The sequence below is a fragment of the Carex rostrata genome, chromosome 1, assembly GCF_964058835.1.
Source record: "Carex rostrata chromosome 1, lpCarRost1.2, whole genome shotgun sequence".
Classification (NCBI taxonomy): domain Eukaryota; kingdom Viridiplantae; phylum Streptophyta; class Magnoliopsida; order Poales; family Cyperaceae; genus Carex; species Carex rostrata.
In genome coordinates, this window is record NC_135918.1 from 9,843,861 (window position 1) to 9,860,197 (window position 16,337).

The 16,337-nt window shown below is 38.3% G+C and overlaps 4 protein-coding genes across 7 annotated transcripts; 2 read left to right on the forward strand and 2 right to left on the reverse strand.

The window, feature by feature from the left end:
- Positions 1-270: 270 nt before the first annotated feature.
- NPC1 (non-specific phospholipase C1) lies at positions 271-3,289 on the reverse strand. Its single transcript, XM_078305983.1, has 4 exons — positions 2,506-3,289; positions 1,800-2,407; positions 1,539-1,715; positions 271-783 (listed from the first exon to the last, which is right to left on the reverse strand). The coding sequence occupies exons 1-4, from the start codon at positions 3,006-3,008 to the stop codon at positions 461-463; spliced, it is 1,611 nt and encodes a 536-aa protein (XP_078162109.1). The 5' UTR covers positions 3,009-3,289; the 3' UTR covers positions 271-460.
- Positions 3,290-6,376: 3,087 nt separating this feature from the next.
- On the forward strand, positions 6,377-9,127 carry PTAC13 (plastid transcriptionally active 13). The gene is made up of 5 exons (XM_078305995.1): positions 6,377-6,752; positions 6,844-7,014; positions 7,103-7,281; positions 7,427-7,691; positions 8,653-9,127. The coding sequence occupies exons 1-5, from the start codon at positions 6,447-6,449 to the stop codon at positions 8,752-8,754; spliced, it is 1,023 nt and encodes a 340-aa protein (XP_078162121.1). The 5' UTR covers positions 6,377-6,446; the 3' UTR covers positions 8,755-9,127.
- A 1,087-nt stretch (positions 9,128-10,214) lies between these two features.
- On the forward strand, positions 10,215-11,818 carry LOC144557172 (adenylyl-sulfate kinase 3-like). 3 transcript variants are annotated; one of them, XM_078305704.1, is made up of 5 exons: positions 10,215-10,642; positions 10,765-10,883; positions 10,989-11,073; positions 11,284-11,330; positions 11,561-11,818. In XM_078305704.1, exons 1-5 carry the CDS (start codon positions 10,333-10,335, stop codon positions 11,657-11,659), a joined length of 660 nt encoding a protein of 219 aa, XP_078161830.1. In that variant the 5' UTR covers positions 10,215-10,332; the 3' UTR covers positions 11,660-11,818. The 3 variants fall into 3 exon arrangements, with proteins under 3 accessions (XP_078161830.1, XP_078161838.1, XP_078161846.1); XM_078305712.1 differs by lacking the exon at positions 11,284-11,330 and having other exon boundaries at positions 10,275-10,642; XM_078305720.1 differs by lacking the exons at positions 11,284-11,330; positions 11,561-11,818 and adding an exon at positions 11,376-11,541 and having other exon boundaries at positions 10,275-10,642.
- A 501-nt stretch (positions 11,819-12,319) lies between these two features.
- On the reverse strand, positions 12,320-14,368 carry GIL1 (glucose-6-phosphate isomerase, putative (DUF641)). 2 transcript variants are annotated; one of them, XM_078305695.1, is made up of 2 exons: positions 13,420-14,368; positions 12,320-13,179 (listed from the first exon to the last, which is right to left on the reverse strand). In XM_078305695.1, the coding sequence occupies exons 1-2, from the start codon at positions 14,210-14,212 to the stop codon at positions 12,416-12,418; spliced, it is 1,557 nt and encodes a 518-aa protein (XP_078161821.1). In that variant the 5' UTR covers positions 14,213-14,368; the 3' UTR covers positions 12,320-12,415. The 2 variants fall into 2 exon arrangements, with proteins under 2 accessions (XP_078161821.1, XP_078161817.1); XM_078305691.1 differs by having other exon boundaries at positions 12,320-13,185; positions 13,420-14,367.
- Between the last annotated feature and the right edge of the window lie 1,969 nt (positions 14,369-16,337).

Genomic DNA, 16,337 nt, shown 5'->3' on the forward strand with positions numbered 1-16,337 from the left:
GGAAAATTCTTAACAAATTTCTACAGAATGCCTTTTACAGTTTCCGTGTACACAAGTATAATTAATTCGTAGCATTGTTCACAATTTAAAGTAAAAGAAAATGTAAACAAGCGTAGAACTGAAAGATTAACAACCGAATTAACTAGATTAAAAATAAAGTCAATTGCATGTGCAGATTAACCAATAGCAGTACAATTCAATGCTGACAAGTGATGACATTGCTAATGCATGTTAATTAAATTCAGTGGTTGCTGGTGTTGGTTAAAGAAATGAGAAAATAACTAATGAGTATCTTATTCTTTTTTTAAGACCAATGATAAGGATGGATCATTATCCATTCGAATATGTGTTTACTAGTGCACAGTACATTACGTATTTATCTACAAATGAAAACATACATGCTATCACCATCATCATAATGCGTTTTGGTACAATATCCCTATTAAAATATAAAAGAAGGCTACATGACCTCAACAGAGGATTCTGACGAGAGGGGGCTTGTCCTGCTTGTGAGAGCCGGCCTCATGGTCACAAGCATCGACTCGTTGGCTCCGGCCAGAAGAGCAGCCCTGCCAGCCTCCAAGAATCTGGCCACAGCATCCTCTGCATAGCGGTTTGCTTCACCGACAGTCATTCCCCTCCCGATGTCAGGATATGTGTTCAGGACATGGTCCCCTATCAGCTGGGATGCCAGCTGTATCAGCTCCACTTGGAATTCTGACAGAGAAACATCCTCCTTTGGTCCATGCGGCCTCAGTGACTTGGTCACTTCTGGCAACTTCTCTGCAATTTTCATCATTATTTTCTTTAAGGTTCAAATTCAGCTGAATAAATATATAGCTCTAATGGCATATCAAACACTTCTGCTGGTATGCAGATATTAGCCCCCATAAAGTATCAGTTGCGTAATTTAAAAACTGTAATTATCCTTGAATCTTTATGCAAGCAAGCCAACCTTGCATCAGTTAACTACTTACCTCATGTAGGAAACAAAAATTTAAGCTAATACCCTTGGTCCAAAGTCCATACTAACTGAAACAAGTCATTAGTAGCCTACAAAAAATGAACAAAAGAGAAAAAAAAAAAATACAAGTCCACCATTTGAACTGAAATGGTTAGCCTGATGCTTATACCAGTAAATCACACCTTGCCCATTTGACCAGACCAAAACAGCATTCTTGTAACCAGAGACCCAAAACTTGGTAAAAGGGGATTAGATTTGCTTATACAGTTATACTCATAAAAAGTTGAAACATACAGATGTTGAAATAGGAAATCATGATCTGCAAGTAAAAGTCAAATGAGGTTAAGCTGCACAACTAATTTAACTAATTGGACTTCGAGTTTCATAAAGTTGAACAAAATAAAACAAGCCAACTTCAGCTTGGGATTGATCAACTCGCAGCCAAGCCAAGCTGAAAACCCAACTGGCAGCTCCAAGTGCCTGGATCCAGAATGCTCAGTATTGTTGCAAGCAAAGCTGTTTTTTATCCCTTTTTTAACACAATAGGAGAGAAGCAAGAGAATCCTGGGCTTACCAGGACAATCGGTGCGGGGAGTGCTGCGCATGGAGAATAAACCCTCAAAAGAGCCGGCCCATGCATCTCTCTTTGTGAGGAAGTTGGAGTTGAGGTTGAAGAGCTTCTTCACTGTTGACGGAATCGACGAATGCTCGTATTGGGAAGTCGGGTTCGGTCCATTAGGTTCATGGATCACTGCCAAAAACACACAAAAAGAAGGAAACAATTAACAGTTATGCTTACTAACAAGAAGGATAAGAAACATTTGACGAGACATACCAACTCCCTGGTCAATCCAGGGGGAAATGAGAATTGTAGGCACGCGGACACCAAGGCGATCAAACTTGAAGTAGAAGGGATCGGGACCAATAATACCATCAGGATTGGGGACTCCAGAGACAGGGGTGGGGACATGGTCATAGAAACCGCCGTGCTCGTCGTAGGTGACAAGAAGGGCGGTCTCATTCCACTGTGGACTGGCACGGAGAGTCTCATAGATCTCCTTGACGAATTGCTGGCCCCTAGCTACATCATGGGAGGGGTGGTCATCATTGGCAGGCAAGAGCTCGCAGTCGAAGTAGCGCTGCTCGATGACGACGTAGTTGGGGAGGCGGCCAAGCTTGGCATGGAGCTTGAAGGTGAGGGCATAATTGTGGAACTTGAGGACATTTTTGAGCTTGCGCAGGGTCTTGAAGAAGAGAGTGGCCGGCATGTTCTGGTAGTAGATGCCATAGCTCAGTCCATTCTCATCCAGCGAGTCAAAGATGGTCTTCTGGGGAAAGCCGTTAATCAGGTCCTTGCGCACGTTCGATGACAGCCCATGCGACGTAGCCGAGTGCACGTAGAGCCGGTTGGGTTGCGTAGACGTCGGCACGGATGCAAACCACCTGGCATGTTCCCCCAATGTATTGTATTATGAAACAAGTAATCAAAACTGAACACAAGAATAGAATAGAAATATAGAATAGAATAGAAGCAGAACTACCTGTCGAACACTGCGAAGTTGTTGGCAAGCGAGGTGTAGACGGGGACAGCATCAGGAGGGAAGCCGCTCATGACGTTGCGGGCCATACCGAGGCCCTCAGAGTTGGCCTGTTGCACGAAGCCATTCATCGGCGCCGGGTCAGCCGAGGTGTCCTCTGACCCAAAGATCTGCTCCCGGATGGCCTGGAACGAGTGCCCCGGGTCCGAGTCGACGAACACCGCGTCCTCCGACACGCGCACCTCCTCCGATTGGGGGTCGGACGCGTTGAAGCGGTTGGACTCGCTGCCAGTGAGACCGTCGATGTCGGGGCGGGAGCGGCGGAGCCAGCCGAGGATATGGTCGAAGGAACGGTTCTCCATGACTACGACGACGACCGTCTTGATAGGACCCTTGATCTCGTGCTTCTTCTTCTTCTCGAGGCAGTGCGCCGACACCACCAGGTACGCCACCAGTAAGCAAAGCAACCTTGCTTGGAGAACCCTCCTCGTCCGTCGCCCCTCCATCGCCACCACTTCTCTTCTTTCTCTTCCTTCCTTTTCTTTTCTTTTCTTTTGGTTATTGTTGTCCCACCAGCATTAGCACCAGCAGCACACCAGAAGATGAGACGATGAGACAACTTAACTAATTAAGTCGACTTTTTTCACCTTTACCAATTAATACTAATAATACATTATTTACTTATATTCGCTAATTGATTCGCATTTTCTCTTTTGCCCTCCAGCCTCACCAACTTCCCAACCAAACGCAAACGCTGAGAAATTGATTTATTGATTTTACAGCAGCCACGACAACAAAGAAAGAAAAATATCCACGCTCAACGCTCACCCACTTAGAATAGTCTTTTTTTTTTCTCATACTAATAATAAATAATAAATCTAGAAACAGTTCCGTGTAGAATTTAAATTTAACTGTTGACTTTGATTTTTTTCTTTCCTTTCCTTTTCTCGAGTTTCAATCCACAGACTTATTATCTCTCGTATACATTATTAAATAAATACAAGTTCCTTGAATTTATCAATTTCAATATACTTTTTAATAACAAATGTTACTGTAGATAATGCATTCCAACACATCAAACATCATCTGCTTTAATTAATTCATGGAAGAAAAGTTATGTTCGATCGGGAATCGTGGCGCTGTATGGTGCCATACAACCAAAATGGTTGCTGGAAAAACCATCTTCTGATCAGATGCTCGTATACTTGTTCTCATCAGGTGCCATACAACCAAATTGGTGAAAGGAATACATCAGTGATGCCTTTTGGATTGAGTTCCGATCCAGCGAAGTAACTCAATCTTTGGGTTTTCGATCGGGACCGTCCGATTCGAATCCGTGATAATTTATCAGAAGTGGAGTGCACACATCTCGAGAAATGAATTCAAATCACAAAGCAATCTCGAGCGATGGATTCGAATCGGACGGTCTCGATTGAAAACCCAAAGATTGAGTTACTTTAGGGGATTCGGACGGTCAGGAGTAGACTTGCACTTTATGATTAAAAAGTTAAAAAAATTCATTTAAGTTGATCTTCATTTAATTTTAAAAATTAAAAAAAATCTATATTTATGTACGATTTTATGTATAGTTCAAAGTAAAATGTTATGAAAACTGTAAAATTGATTCTCATTCACAGTATGAAAATTTTATTTGACCAATCTCCATTTATATTTGACCTTCATAGTTTGAAAGTCGGACTTCACTCTTAATTAGAGTAGTCTTGTAATCTAGGCATGACTATTGTACTTTCGATTAGGTATTTTCGGCCTTTGGCTTTCAGTTTGTTATGGCAGGACAAACACATTTTAAGTTTCAATCAAATTAAATTGGTGAAAGGATTACATCAGTTTGCGCTTGTATTTACATTTTATAAGATAGAACAATTTGTAATATCATCCACTTTCATCAATCCTTACTTTATCTTCTAAATCTATAATATTTTCTGAATTCATATGTATTATAACTTATTTTCTTCTCGTCATACATACATTGAGAGCATCAATCTATAATTGTTGTTATTTTCAATTTGAATAAAAGACGAAAAACTGACACACTTGTATGTAAAAAGCAAGGTGAGTTTTCAAGTGTCGACTTCTAGATAGAACTTCCTCTACACTATATCTCGTCTCATCCAAATAAATAATTTTCTACTTCTCTAAAATAATATTTCTCTTTTGCCACGTTGTTCATTGGTTTATAATATTTGTCACGTTTCACTATACTATCTTATAACGAAATGCATTTATACTGATAATTTTTTTTTTACAAAGTGTGCTATTAGCCTATTACAAAACTAATATTTAAATATCCGAGTAAAACTAGGATGTTCTTAAGCTCACCAAGATGTTTGATGAACTTAACTCCGAAATATATTATATCGGTTTCAAACGACAAATCCAAGCCGTTGAAATCCATCTACTTCACAAGTGATGAATTTATATGCAAATATTTTAAGTTTTCGAATTATTTTAGTATAAAGTCAAGCGGTCAAAATTAAAAGGGTTATAAATTAATTTTAGTGTATTCATTTTTTGAACAATTTTTGACCACTTAACTATATACAAAATTAATTCAAAATTCTAAAAACTTTACATGTAAATTCATCACTTGTGAAGTAAATCGGTTTCAACGGTTTAAATTTGTCGTTTGAAACCAATATAATAGGTTTTTGAGTTAAACTCACCAAACACCCTAGTGAGTTTAAAAACACCCACCTGCTTTTTAGCTTAATACCAGAAAAAAATTAAAATAATGGAAAACAAAGGACTATACTCTCTACTTCTGTCAATATGTTGATCTTTTTTGCTTTGGTTATTATTGGTTTTAAGGAGTAATATGTGAGTTAAGTCGGAATAAATTACTGCACTTGTGGATTTTGTTGTTAGCGTACATCATGTTACAATTTTTTTTTCTATATGAGTTTACTACATTAAACTTCAACTAAATATAATTATTTTAATCTATCTTAATTTAGAGTAAGTAATTTAATTCAAACTAACTTCACTCCCCAATCAAATATGACCTTGTTTGCAACTTAATTCTCACTGTTGTTTGTACTCGCAGGTGGATTTTCGATTTGATTGAGGTTGTTGTGGGTAGATATTGTAGTTTCATTTGGAGATTTAGAGTCGTGATTAATTATCGAGAAAGAAAAGGGATTTTTATTTTCATAGTAAATACAGGTGAGAAGAAACGACAATAAATTGCTTGGAGAAAATATTAGGTGTCAAGTACGGAAAATAAAGAAGATGATTACAATACATGAGTTAGGTAGAAAAGATTAAAAATATAGAAAAAAGAAATATTAGGCGCAAAGATGAAGCGACTTTTATCTCTTATTCATTAATGTTACAAATTTAAGGAACACTTATATTTAAAAATAAAAAAAGTATATTTATCATTTAATTTTTAAAATAATTAAAGTACAATGTCAAATAAATAAAAGGTGATAGAAAACATATTAAGTTTTTGTAAGATATTAGATATTACGATAATTTTATATAGAAATTGGTTGTTTTAAGAAGTTTAGATGAGTACACTACAGATTCTTTATTTTTCAATTCAATTCAACAAAATCTGTAATAATATAAGAAATACGATTGTTGTTTGTTTAAAATGCTTATAATTTGGTGCAACGTGGTGTTAGAATGTTATTAGCATTAGAATTTTCAATTTGGAAACGACCCAATCTTTCTAGAATCCGTATCACCCAGGTTGAAAGTAATAAATCTGAACCGTTCTTTTTATATGGAACGCATCTCAAAGCAGACTCCATACAGTCCCAAAACTCCCAACTGGTTCCAGATTGAGTTTGGCCCACATAGAATTAATCTAAGCTGTCTATTTTTATAAATTGTACGGTACCTCAGGTACCCTTCTTTCTTCTATGCTAAATTGCTAATGCTCTCCTCTTCTCTTGTTGAGGCTCTGAGCTCTATCTAATATGGATATGGTTATTAGGAGTACGGGTATGCTCCTCCCGCCTTGGCATTCCCAATCCCGATTCCTCCCCTCCTCAATCGCCTCAAGTTCTACTGCTCGACCATTCGGATTGCGATTGAGATGTGTTAGTGAAGCTGCCGCCGGTGAACTTACGGCCCGGGAGCGCAGGCAACTGCGCCAGCACCGCAGGGAGTCCCACACTGCTTCCGAGTCCGAATCCGACTCCGACTCCGATGGCGGCGCCATTAGACATAGAGCTTCGAACTGGAGGGAGCAGGTGGAGGAGCGGTTGCTCGTCGAGGCCAAGGTAGGTATTCTTCATATCTATACCCCTTCCTTTTAATTCCAATTTTAATCATTTATCTTAGCACTCAATTGAATTGCCCAAACATTAATAGATCAATAAGAAAAAGAAGCAGATCCCTAGGAAAAAGAAGCTGAGCATCAATGGCCTCACTCAACTTGGACCCCAATGGTGGGCCCTCCGGGTCTCAACAATCCGTACTTCTGATATCGTCACACTTCTCGCTCGGGGGCTTTCCACTACCTTCCCTCAGCTCCAATTCAAGGTATCTTATTCTTATCTATCATCCTATGCATCATCTATGCTTGTTTCATGCTCTGCCCCTTGTCTCACAGTACTCTAATTTCAACCAGCTTTATAATCCATCCATCCATTATACAAGGAAATCAAAGGATGGCATTATCCTTACCAAGCAGAAGCCTCTTCTTCCAGGAACTATGTATCTGCACTGCATATTGGACCGCCAGGTTCATGACTTTGTTAAAAATTGTCAAGGCGTTGGTGGTTTTGTTGGATCTCAAATTGAAGCTAGGTAATTCTTTTTTCATGTCTGCTCATTTAATATAATTTGATTTATTTTAATTACAATAAAACATTCAAATGCAATGGATATTCTGTAATAAAGTTAATCAATCTTCTTTTGCTCGGGCCAAACTGACTCATTTCAATCTATGCAGTCATGAACAATATTTTACCAAGCCAAAACCCGTAAGTGCTGATGAATTAGAAGCTATTCTCCAACGAGAAAAAGAGGAACAAGAAGCAGTTGATAAAGCATTTAAAGAGCAGGAAGAATTAAAAAAGCAAAGAATTAAAAAACCTCCTCGAAGTAAAAAGCAAAATCATGCTCATCTTTTACCAGGGGTCAGTGTTCGTGTTCTGTCAGGGCCATTTGCAGATTACACTGGTTGCCTCAAGGAATTACACCTTAAGAAGCAAAAGGTTTGTTTCCACTGAACTTGGTATCTCTTCTACATACTAACTGGTCGTGACTAGAGTTGGAAATAAGGTTCTCAATAGCGTTTATCGCGGGCATAGCGGGGAGACCAAAAAAAAAAAGTTTTAGCGAATAGCGTAGCTATCATAAATAGCGTTTTTTTTATTTCAAAAATTATATTTTATATTTCTACTAATACTAAACATGTCTCATCAAGAAAAAAAAACACCAAATTGATTAAAAATTTCTAATATGCATATCGAAGTATTGAACCCATACAAAGTTCAAATTGTTATTCAAAATATCCCTAATTCAAAAACTATCAATATATTTTATATTCAAAATATACCACTACCATATATTAATGCATGATACAAAATTTAATTGATATAGCGGTATAGCCCGTACATGTTCCATTATATTGATATAGCTTGATAAAGTAAAAAAAAAGCCCATTTGGACATTAAGGCCCATTAAAATTACAAAATCATAAGCCCATGTAGCATAGCGGACCGCTATTGCAGCTACGTGCTATGCGCTATAGCGGCCGTAGCTCGATTAGCGCAGTTTTACCCCATAGCTTAGCTTTCTAGGTCCAAAACTACTATAGCTGCGCTATAGCTAGCTATTTAGAACACTGTTGGAATTAATATGATGACTTTTCCATGGAAAAAAAATGAATTCTCTGTATTTAATATTACTTTGTCATGCATTGCTACGGTATTCAACTATTGATAAACCCTAGTGAAATGAAACAAATTTAATTACCAATTCATCTCATCCTGTTTGTTATGATATACACAGCAGCACAAATGTAGGGACCTCATTGAGGGTCTATATATATTAAGTTCCGTTCGGGAAAATTGTCAAGAAAGTAAAAACCCATTAATGGAATTTACCTACTTCACTTTGCTACTGTATTATTACTTATATTACTTAATTGATAAAAAGCATCATCTTCCTCAGGCAACAGTCGAGCTCGTACTGTTTGGAAAGGAGAGTACTGTGGAGCTGGATATTGATCAGATTGATGCTGTCACTGCAAATTCATTCTCTGAAGCAAAGTGATGCGAGCACGTAGCAGTGTGATGACTATTTTAACGGTAGCATAGCAGCCAGTGGCTCATACCCGCACAGATCTTACAATGTATTTTTATTTGGGTTTATTCATCAAAGGCTGCTGCAGTACTCATGATGGAAAAGCAGAGTAGAGGTAGGTACATTCCGTAGGGGACCTGGGGAGGGCTTGTAATGAAATAGTGATGATCTTTGACCAGTAGCCTGAAAGGTATTCAGGATGAATGCATAGCATGAAAAGATGAATACTATTTTTTCTTTTTCTGTGATCTTAATCTTTGAGATAGGTCCTAAAGTTTGTCACTTGGATTGTTTCTGAGTTAGGAAAGTAAAGCCAAATGAAATGCCAGTATACTTTGAGTTAGTTCTTTGTTGTGCTTGTATTTTCCTTTTCCCTTTATTTCTACAGCTTTGCTGAATGCTGATTATGGCCTCACGTGGGTTGGTTGTTATTCTCCCTCTTCAATTTGGGACAGTAAATGAGGCGAGTCTGAGCGACTTACCTCCGACTTGTGCTCAGCTCATTAAGTTAATGAGCAAGTCAATTCAAATTGTGATGATAATAACGAGTTGTAAACGTAACTTGAATTTAGCTCATTACCAACTCGAATTGGTTCACAACTCTTTTATAATATCATTTATGGTTTGGGTCCAGATTTGTTTGAGTAGAGTTGGATTTGGGTCTGTGGGTCTTAAGTAGTAATTTAGAATAGAGGGCATGGGATACACTGTGGCAAATGGCAAATGTTTGTGTAACTCGAGTTGTTATGAGTGAGTCAGGTATGATCAAATACAACTCATTAATCAAATGAGTTAGCCAAATCAAATTGGAACCGATTGAAATTGTAAATGAGCGAGTTACCACTTGCGAGGTCATTACTTTTTTTGCAGCCCTACTCTTCATTGCTTCATGTATTGTTTTGGTTGTTCATAAGAGTTCCTTTCTCGTTTCTTCTGTTTATTTTTTTTGTGAACCTACTCTCCTTCTTGTATTTCAATTATTTCATGAAAAATGCTGAAATGCAAGGTGGGTTAAATTTTATTTACGAGAAGAAAAGTACAAAAGCTGCATATGCTAGGTACGGAAACTAAAAGATGGAAGCAATCAAATTTCCCATAACGATGGCCTCAAAATTATTTTGGAGTAGAGTGAGTATTATTGGGCCTTTAACAGGCTAAAGCCTTCCTATGCACTTTGCTACTGTATGAATGGGCCCAATTTAAACGAGGAGAGTGGGATCGGAACTTGTAGTGCGGTTGTAAGCCAGGTACGAAGGTACCTCATTGATTACAATGAGATCCAATGAACTCCCAGCCGAACGATTGGAATTCAGGGCCTCCGGGGTCGGTTTTGAGATTCGTGTCAGGTTAAAACTGACGACTCAGATCTCATTATACTCAGTCAGGTATTGCACACTACTGGATCTGAAATCGTGAGGCAGGTCCAGGCTTTCCTTCATATTGTGTCATCAATTCATTTCATTGTCTACTTTTATAATTTTATTAGAGCAAAAGAAAAGGCGGAAAAGGGAAAGGATTGGGAATTGATTTGAGAATTGAATTGAGGGGATGGGATCGCCGGCGGGGACAGGGATAGGGATAGGGATAAATGGGATGGTGGGGAGGAACAACATATTTTGGCACGAGTGCGCCGTGGGGAGGGGAGATCGCCAGAGGCTGCTCAAGCAAAAGGGATGCGTCGTTTGGATCACCGGCCTCAGTGGCTCAGGGAAAAGCACGCTGGCATGTACGCTAGATCACGAGCTGTACTCTCGCGGGAAGCTGACCTATGTGCTCGACGGCGATAACCTCAGGCACGGCCTCAACAGGGACCTTGGCTTCTCTGCTGACGACCGCACTGAAAATATCCGCCGTGTCGGTCAGCGTTCCTCCTCCTCCTCCTCCACCTTTTCTAGAAATAGAAATCAATTGATTATCAATCACATTGTTATCTATTCAATCTATTGGTATATAATATTTGATGTTTTTTAAATGATCCAGGCGAGGTGGCCAAGCTGTTTGCAGATGCAGGTCTCATTTGCATTGCAAGCCTCATCTCTCCTTACAGGAGGGATCGTGACTCCTGCCGTGCAATCTTACCTGATGCAAGTTTTATTGAAGTCTGGCTCTTCTTTCATCTTCAATCTATTTTATTATATTTTCTCTTTTTTCATTCAAACAACCTCATGTTCAGCTTCATAATTACTATATTAAAACAATGGCAGGTTTTCTTGAATATGCCATTGGAAGTGTGCGAATTGAGGGATCCCAAGGGCCTTTACAAGCTTGCCCGTGCTGGCAAAATTAAAGGTCTCTTTTCTTTTCTTTTCTTTTCTCTGTCTATCTCTTATGGAGAGCTGGAGAGCTGGAGAGCAAGGGTCCTTGTATCTATTTTAACTTAGATTATCAGTTCAGTTCCAAGTTCCATCAGGCGTCCTTTTTATTCAAGTTTTCATGCATATTAGTTGGTTCATTTGTCTGAAAGTCAGATAATCAGGGTACTTAACTGATTTCTTCCAGGTTTTACCGGAATAGATGACCCCTATGAGCCACCGTTGAATTGTGAGGTACTTGATTACTTCTTTTGCTCTAGCTTTTGTTTTTGCTTGCAGCATGTTCATACATCAAGCTCTCTTTCTGTGTCTGACTGGCTGGCTGGTGAAATTCTCATATTCAAATTCTTTTAAATAAAATCTTCTGTTCAGAATCGAAGAGAATAAGTAACTAGTTGTCATCAAAATCTAATTCCTAGAATTTGAGAGTTTATTGACAGAGGCTTTCAATTAATTTTGTTCAGATAGAAATAAAGCAGGAAGAAGGTGCATGCCCCTCTCCGTCAGCCATGGCGGGTCAAGTTGTCTCTTATTTAGAGGAGAAGGGCTTCCTTGAAGACTAAAATCAATGTTTTTTACCCTTGATGCTTTATTTTCTTCTCTTCGCAAAATTTGGTTTCAGTTGGGATCCTTCACTATCTGACATGATGTCTTCTTCCTTCTAGCCGATGTAAATTGACTGTGATTTTTTTAACTAGTTAAGAGTGATCTCCAGAATTTGATTCTGTCGAGGTCTAATATAAATATCTCATTGTTCCCTCCTTTTCAGAGCTATCTACCACCCACAAAAGTGGTTTTATGGTAGCTGATACAAGGAATATTAACAACGCTGTTCTTTATAGTTATGCAATTGTTATTTGTCAATTGAAAAATCTGAACGATTATCTAATTGAAGATAGATAGATTGTCGCAATTTTCTCTGGTTATGGTTTCTTATTCATCTACTATGATATGACATGCTCCATGGAGTGCTTCTCTTCTTTTTTGAACTCAATCGGGCAGGTTAAGTTTAGAAAAAAAAATGTTTATCATTATAAATGACATGCATTTGTGTTTGTACAAACATATACATCGGAATATCAGATAAAGCAATGCTCCCATGTGTACTAATTTACCAATTATATCATTTCACATAGGCAGTACATTGACGTGGAAGATGTACCAGCCAGCCTTATAAAGTATTAAAAATAAAAAACAACGCCAACTCGGTGAAATTAATTCGCTTTTTATTTTTGCAAATGATTCTACTGCTACCAGCATATTATGCTCCTCTGATACTACACTAAAATCAAAGAAAATCCATCTAAATTGGACTAATCCTACTGCCCTGGATTTCCAGGGTTGAGATAAACCCTAGCACGAACCACAGATCCATTGCCGAGCCTGAAACCTGGTGCTACTGAAAAAGCAACAACCGATCCAGCTGGCATACGCCCACTTGGGAACCTCACAACACTCTCCATGAACTCTGGCTGGAACTCTGTTCCCTTCCTAACCTCAAAATGGGTTGGAGCTGGATCTAGTGCAAACGCCAACAAATGCAGCATCCACATGGCCTTCGCCATATGAAGGAACTCCGCATAAAATTCTGTCCTCGGGTGGGTCCCACCAACAACCTGCTGTCGCTGCTCTTTGTGACCGAAAAGAGATTCTTCCATCTTCTCATGGACAACGGAGAGGTATTTGGTGGCAGCAAAACGACCGAACTGACATGTCGGCAACACACCCAGCATCTCGGTGGGATCCATGGTGCGCATGTCGCAGAACTGAGAGAAGCAGCTTCGGCGGAAGGCAGCTGGATCAAGGAGCGATGCGAGCGACCCATCCATGTAGAATGATTCGTGCTCAAAGCCATGAAAGAGGCGGCTGTTAACGTATGACTCCAGAGCATACTTTGAATGCTGAGACGGGAGATTGGATGCAGAGCCTACTACGGCACCGGGGATGAGAGTTTTGATGGTAGCAGGAACGTCCCACCGGGCTTCTCGCATCAGGACAAGCAGCTGGGATGCAAAAGACTTGGATGCTGATTTCACCTGGTGCATACACACCACAAATAGCTCTGGAATTGGGGTGCCCAGTACTCCACCTGCAATACATCAAATGATATGCATTTATTAATTAATTATGTTATTTATTACTGGTTGTTGAATGAAACATCATTAAGTGGCACCGGGTACTGCAAGCATGAGTTGATTTAATTAGCAAACTAAATTATGGAAGTACATCAACATAACATCACTTGATGGCAGTGGTGGGGTTACAGCTACTACTCAGTCACTTTCTTATGTATCTCAAACAAATTGAAGTGAGGTGTTATTACTTCCTCCTCCTCCTAGAGGTAGTCCTCCTTTTGTCCATCTGCTTGAATGGGAGGAGCGCCATTGCCCCTTCCTACAAAATGAGGCCTCAGAACTGCGGAGCTTCTGCCGCAGATTCTCCGCTTCGGCCTCCTTCACCTTTAGCTGCTTCTTCAAGTCATCCAGTGCCGCTTCATACGGCGCAACCGCCTCACTGAGGGAGGATGCTGCTACAGGTTCCGTCTCTCTGCCCCTGCCGCGTCGGAATCTGTCACGAAGCCTCTCGAGCTTGCGTAGCTCAGAGACGACGCCTGCATCAGCAGCGTGCATCTTGTGGGGGTCCCAGGGGCAGTGGGCCTGTTGGAGGGTGCGGTAGGCCCGTTTGACTGAAGAAACGGAGTCAAAGACTTGAGCAAGCAGAGCCTCCAGTTTCTTCAAATCCTGCTGGTCGGAGGTGGTGCTTGAGAGAAGGGGGTTCTTGTCCTGCTCCTGGTCCTTGCCATTGTCCTTGTCCTTGTCCTTGTCCTCCTCCCACAATCGGAGGCGCTTCTCCTCTTCTTCCTCCTCCTCCTCATCCTTCTCTCTCGCAATGGCTCTGGCAATGGAGTCCGTCTCCCTCACATTCCTCACATTCCTCTCATTCCTCTCATTCTCATTCCAGTTGAGAGCTTCCTCCTCGGAGCTCCATCCGTCTTCGTCCAAGGCACGGGTGCCGGGAAGAAACCTCTGAGACAGGCACGACGTCGCCGCCCGATGCAGCAGATCCGACACTGTCGCCACCTTAGCGCTGCAATTGCTGTTGCTGTTGCCCCCCATTCTCAGATTTCCCCTGAATTCGATCCCCCTCTCTCCTTTCTAATTCTATTATTTATTCACAAACCAAGCAAAGCAAACAAACAAAGAAAAAAATGGACTGTTTTGTGGATTGATATAATTGACAGTGGAGATGTCATATGCGTCCCCTTTATTTATTACTTGGGATTAATTGAATCAGATCAATGCGGCCAATTTTTTTAATACCCCAAAAAAAAAGAAAAATATTAAAAATAACCTCTGTTTTGGATTTTTTTCATATATGCCCTGACCGCCTGAAAACGGGGCGGGCCAAAATTTTAGCAAACCGCCCATTGTATGGGCGCTTCATGCCATTACCAAACCGCCCATATAATGGGCGGTCCACTTTTTCTTTTTGTTTTTTTTTTTTTTTTTAAGTTTTGTTTTTTTTTAAACAGAAATTTTTCTATTTTTTTATTTTTTGTATTGAAATATTAGAAATATTGAATATATTTCTTTAAAAATAGATGAAATACAATATAATTTAATTTATTAGAAAGACTACAACAAATAACCCGGATCAATATTTTTCAGGCTGGATTTTTCGCGGTTGTAAGAAAAATTAATATATTTCTTTATGTGTTATTGGACAAAAATAAAAATGCTTAGATTCCGAGTAATTGATCCCGGTTCAAAAGTTACTTCTATGTAATCTAGAAAATATTATAATCCTTCTAGGACATTTAATTTATAAAAAGTTGTATCTATTTTTGAAAAAAAATAAAAACTTTAAGTTATTTAATAATTGTTATTCAAAAAGAATTCTCAAAATAGATACAACTTTTTATAAATTAAATGTACTAGAAGGATTATAATATTTTTTAGATTACATAGAAGAGACTTTTGAACCGGGATCAATAACTCGGAATCTAAGCATTTTTATTTTTGTCCAATAACACATAAAGAAATATATTAATTTTTCTTACAGCCGCGAAAAATCCGGCCTGAAAAATATTGATCCGGGTTATTTGTTGCAGTCTTTCTAATAAATCAAATTATATTGTATTTCATCTATTTTTAAAAAAATATATTCAACATTTCTAATATTTCAATACCAAAAATAAAAAAATAAAGAAATTTCTGTTTTTAAAAAAAAAAAAAAATTAGAACCCCAAACCGCCCAAACCTGGGGCGGTTCATTTTTTTTTTTTTTGAAAGTTTTTTTAAACAGAAATTTTTTTATTTTTTTTATTTTTTGTATTGAAATATTAGAAATGTTGAATATATTTTTTTAAAAATAGATGAAATACAATATAATTTGATTTATTAGAAAGACTGCAACAAATAACCCGAATCAATATTTTTCAGGGCGGATTTTTTGCGGCTGTAAAAAAAATTAATATATTTCTTTATGTGTTATTGGACAAAAATAAAAATGCTTAGATTCCGAGTTATTGATCCCGGTTCAAAAGTCACTTCTATGTAATCTAAAAAAATATTATAATCCTTCTATTACATTTAATTTATAAAAAGTTGTATCTATTTTGAGAATTCTTTTTGAATAACAATTATTAAATAACTTAAAGTTTTTATTTTTTTTCAAAAATAGATACAACTTTTTATAAATTAAATGTCCTAGAAGGATTATAATATTTTCTAGATTACATAGAAGTAACTTTTGAACCGGGATCAATTACTCGGAATCTAAGCATTTTTATTTTTGTTCAATAACACATAAAGAAATATATTAATTTTTCTTACAGCCGCGAAAAATTCAGCCTGAAAAATATTGATCCGGGTTATTTGTTGTAGTCTTTCTAATAAATTAAATTATATTGTATTTCATCTATTTTTAAAGAAATATATTCAATATTTCTAATATTTCAATACAAAAAATAAAAAAAATAGAAAAATTTCTGTTTAAAAAAAAACAAAACTTAAAAAAAAAAAAAAAACAAAAAGAAAAAGTGAACCGCCCATTATATGGGCGGTTTGGTAATGGCATGAAGCGCCCATACAATGGGCGGTTTGCTAAAATTTTGGCCCGCCCCGTTTCCAGGCGGTCAGGGCATATATGAAAAAAATCTAAAACAGAGGTTATTTTTAATATTTTTCTTTTTTTTTGGGGTATTAAAAAAAATGGCCGAGATCAATGGGCTGGACCGAC